This window comes from Drosophila sechellia, chromosome 3L, assembly GCF_004382195.2.
Source record: "Drosophila sechellia strain sech25 chromosome 3L, ASM438219v1, whole genome shotgun sequence".
Taxonomy (NCBI): Eukaryota; Metazoa; Arthropoda; class Insecta; order Diptera; family Drosophilidae; genus Drosophila; species Drosophila sechellia.
The window spans coordinates 12,865,913-12,870,261 of NC_045951.1; the positions used below are offsets into that span (position 1 = coordinate 12,865,913).

The 4,349-nt window shown below is 44.3% G+C and overlaps 1 protein-coding gene across 1 annotated transcript; it reads left to right on the top strand.

The window, feature by feature from the left end:
* The first annotated feature begins 1,330 nt into the window (after window positions 1-1,330).
* On the top strand, window positions 1,331-3,619 carry LOC6605546 (protein sneaky). The gene is made up of 2 exons (XM_002030338.2): window positions 1,331-2,854; window positions 2,927-3,619. Exons 1-2 carry the CDS (start codon window positions 1,331-1,333, stop codon window positions 3,548-3,550), a joined length of 2,148 nt encoding a protein of 715 aa, XP_002030374.2. The 3' UTR covers window positions 3,551-3,619.
* Window positions 3,620-4,349: the final 730 nt, after the last annotated feature.

Genomic DNA, 4,349 nt, shown 5'->3' on the forward strand with positions numbered 1-4,349 from the left:
GAAGTATTTCTGGTGACTACATAAAGAAATAGAAATAAAACCTCATATAACTTAATGTAGCAAGTGGATTCAAATATATGTGGTTTAATTGTTTAAACCCTTCGTTTCAATACATTATTAAATAATATAAATACTTAATTTGTTTGTGACAAATAACTTTCCATAGTTCAAGCGCACTCGTTTGCCCCAGCCATTGCTCCCAAATGGAACATTTCCAAATGGAACATTTTACTTGGGATGCAATCAAGGCCACCACTTCTCCAACCCGCCTATTTAGCCACTTGTCTGGGCGATGCCACCCACCGTTGTGGGTTGCCTAGTGTTTCGGTCTTTGGGAATTTTAAATTGTTTTAATGCGTGCGTCGAGCATCCTGAGACCCGACCACGCCCCGTCTCGTCGTCTACGTCTACGGATGATGTCGTCAAAGTGGAGGAGCTCTCGACTGGCTCCGCCCTCCGCCTCCTGCAGGATCAATCAATTTTTTAGCACATTCGAGACCGAACCCCAAGTTGATGAAGTGCGGCCTCTGGGACTCGGGAGACTGAATCCCAAAAACTGTTTAATATGCAGCGAGTGACACCGCCGAGCGCGACGACATTGAGCAACCGCACCAATTTCGGAGTGAGCCAGAGGAGGAGGTGTCTCCACCTCCTACTCCGCACCAACTGCATTCGGTCCCATCCATCTTTTGTCGGTTGACTGCAGTTCATAAATTTTTAAAACGCTCGCCGCCGCGAACCAAAACAAACAAGTTTTGAATCGCCGCCAGGATCGGCAGAACGCATCCCAAAAGGTGGAGTGTGTGGACAGAAGGAGACTGGCAGACACGCATGTAATCAATTTTTATATTTTAGAAGAATGCCCCCAAGTGAGGCAGGTGCAGCCGGCGGACCAGCTCTATTATAATTGGATTACCCGTTGCCGCCGAGGGAAACGATAAACTGAATGTTCTCGCATTCTCCTACTCAGCGAAAAGTGGTCTGGTCTGGTCAGCTGCCGATTGTCTGGGGGGTCCTGGGCAACTCTTGGACATTTGCACTTATTTCAAGGGGTATCATTTGTATGGGTAGAAAATTAAAAGTCACATAGGGAGTCAAAGGCAATTAAAGATTGGTCAATGGCAGACTAGCTGGCCCATAATGGCACCTAATTATGGGGACTGTTAATTTTCCAACAAATTATGCACCTGAAATATGTTCTTAATAAGTACAAAATCATTAATTTTTTTTTTAATATGATGAATTTTTAGCAATCATTGAATTTATAGCGTGAAATAGAAAATATAATATTGTGACTGCCAAAAAAGTGGCTTTTATTTTATTGTCCAAAATGTTTTCCCTTTTAACTCGGCCATTTCATCCGATCTTTTGCTTTTTGTATGGACCACAGAGCGAGGGAAGTACCCGGATCCAATGTCTTCGACGCTTTGTTACCTTCCTACTGGGACTCGTATTGGGCTTCCTCCTCTGGAAGCTGGCGGCCCTGAACTTTACCCTGGGTCGCCTGTTCGTGAACCGAGCCACCGACCTCTACGTCTTCTTAGTCTTTGTCCTGGTGACCGGAACGATCTTCATGCTTAGCCTCCCAGTTCGTGCCGTAATCCTGCTGATTTTCGTGGCATTGGTAGGAAAATCTGGAAGGACATATTTACGTGCAGTGGCCTTTGCCTTTATAATATCCGGACCTATAGCTAACCTGGTGGAAAATGCGGGCGAGGTTGCCCGTGTATTTGTCTGCACTACAGTGCTGACCTACAATCTATCCAAAACCCGATTTGATTTAATGGCCAAGCCGTTTACAAACACTCTGAAACATATGCGAGGAGATGTGGAGGAGATACGACATACCTTTTACGAATTACAAGAAGTCCTGGTGGATCTTAAGTATGCCGTGGAAAATTCAGACATTGAAGACGAGAAATACGGCGACAAGAATTCCAAACCAATCTATGAAAGATGGGGCAGAGAAACGAAGAGGATGAACATAAGTGAAATTGGAAATGGAGGTAAGGAGCTACCAACTTCAGCAGCGGTTCAGAAGCGTTTTCAACGGAATATGAGAAATAGGTGCAAGCATCAGCTAAGAAGTGGCCATCGCGTGTGCCTGGAGGTTTTCCGAAAGGGTTACAGAAAATGTACAACCAATTTTCCCTCGATGATAGGTAAGGCCATCTGTTGGCCCTACAGAGTCGATATTATCTGCGAGCTAGACCTCTTTGGCAATCCGGATAAGATATGCGACCCATCCGCGGTGGTGCCACAAAACTTTGGGGAGACTTACGTGGAGTTACTGAAGGCCGAACAGGAACTCTTTGACAACAGCTCACAGATAGAGGTGAACTATGAAATAAAGGACGAACAGTTCGCCAAGAGTCAACTGAAGTCCGCTGAGAGGACAGGACAGGCTTTTAAGGAAGACTTTGAACGCCAAAAGCGGATCTTCAATAAAGTCATGGGCATACTTCAGAAGATTCTATGCCTGTTCATGCTGCGGTTGGTTTACGTATCCATCAACTACTATGTGAAGTATCTCAACGACGTGGAGTTCGACAACTTCTATATCACTAAATATTTCAAGCACGTGGATCAGCGGCGTAGGAAACAGGGTGTTGATGCCATTTTGCCACTGCGCACCTACGAAAAGTCAAAGTACATTGATGTGGATCACATATTTAGTCGAACCCACCAGGAGTCCACTACGGTTTGCTTTAGTTTGCTACAGTTCCTACTAGAATTAGTCACAGCTGGACTGTTTATATTGATAGACCACTTAGTCGTGGAATTACTTCAGATTGTCCGAAAGCGATCGAAGATCGTTTACCAGCAGGATGGTGAGCATGAAGTCCGATTCAATGTAAGCAATAATAAGTTAATCAATTAAATATATAAATAACCCGAATTCCTAACTTATTCCCTGTAAATATAGATCAGTGGTGTGGGTCAAATGGCGCGACTGCTGCGCACCACCATGCATAACTTCAACATCCACGAGAAGGTCTCAACCTCGCTGTCCAACAAGGAGTGCCTTCCGAATCCACATGTCCTGCCAAAAAAGATGTACTACCAGCTTTTACTGCTGTACCTGGTCATCATAGTGCTGATCTACCAGAGCACAACATTTCTGCGAATGCGGCGAGTAATTTGCAGCTTCTTATACTACAAGCGTGAGAAACAGCGCATCCTTTTCCTGTATAACCGCATCCTGCGGAATCGGCTTAGATCTCTGGAGTTTCTGATTCACGATGCCGAGGATAACCTGGCCACACATCGCATCCAGCAGCAGGTCAACGTCTTCCTTTGGCTACGGTTCTCATGTCCTGTCGTATTTGGTTGGATACGGCACTTCAAGTTCGCCAAAAGGACCTGCATGATCTGCCGGGGATTGGAGGACTCCACCTTCACGGTTTGCGTCAACTGCGGGCTGCCATATTGCGACGATTGTGCCGAGGATCTCAACAGTGTGTGCTTTCAGTGCGGCGTGGTTCTCACTAGAGTGGCAGAAGGATCTGAAAGCAGCGTAGAAGTGTACGCTTACAGGAAAGAAAAATAATCCAAGGAAGACCAATACTGCTACCGTACTGAGTCGCACTAATGCTTTTAACATTTAAGTTGTGGGGAAATAAAGCCTTTCTTATGTTTCCTTCTTATAAGATTTTGCTTTGAGTGCACGGTCAGCTGTAGGCCACATAATTAATAATAAATACAACGAAGGTTTAGTAAGAATAGTTAAATGATTTACCCTTATGTCATTTATAACACATAAAGCATCTTAATGGCATTACAAAAGTTCATCTCGTATGTGCCAAAAGGAATGGAAAACTTTTCCCTTTGAATCGGAAGCCCACTTCCCTCTCGGGAAATACTTGGTAATCATCTTCGGAGAACTCGGTCTCTTAATCCCACTTGCACTACCCTTTATTAACTGTCCTTCTGTATGATAATCATATCTTCAGCCTAATTGCCATTTTTCCAGTCTGTCAAACTTAATTCTCAACATTTTACCCGGCCACACCCCAACTATTTCCTTGGCCGATGGCACTGTCTGCCAGTTGTCTAGAGTAAGTTGGAAAACATTTCTTTGCAACAACAAGGATCGCTCAATTAGTTGTCCACCCCTTTGTCTGGGCCACCCTAAACTCCTATCGCCTGTCCCAGCATAATTATGCACATGTCTGGTGGAGCTGGAAAACTTTTTGTCCTTAGACAAACTTTGCTCAAGCGGCTCTGATTCGATTATGCCACTGGAAAGCAACATTTCAGCACTCTGAGCTACACTCGGCTGAAAGGATTAAGTTACAAAATTGTTAATTAAAAATAATAAAAACGCTAATTGAAGAAATGCCTACAGT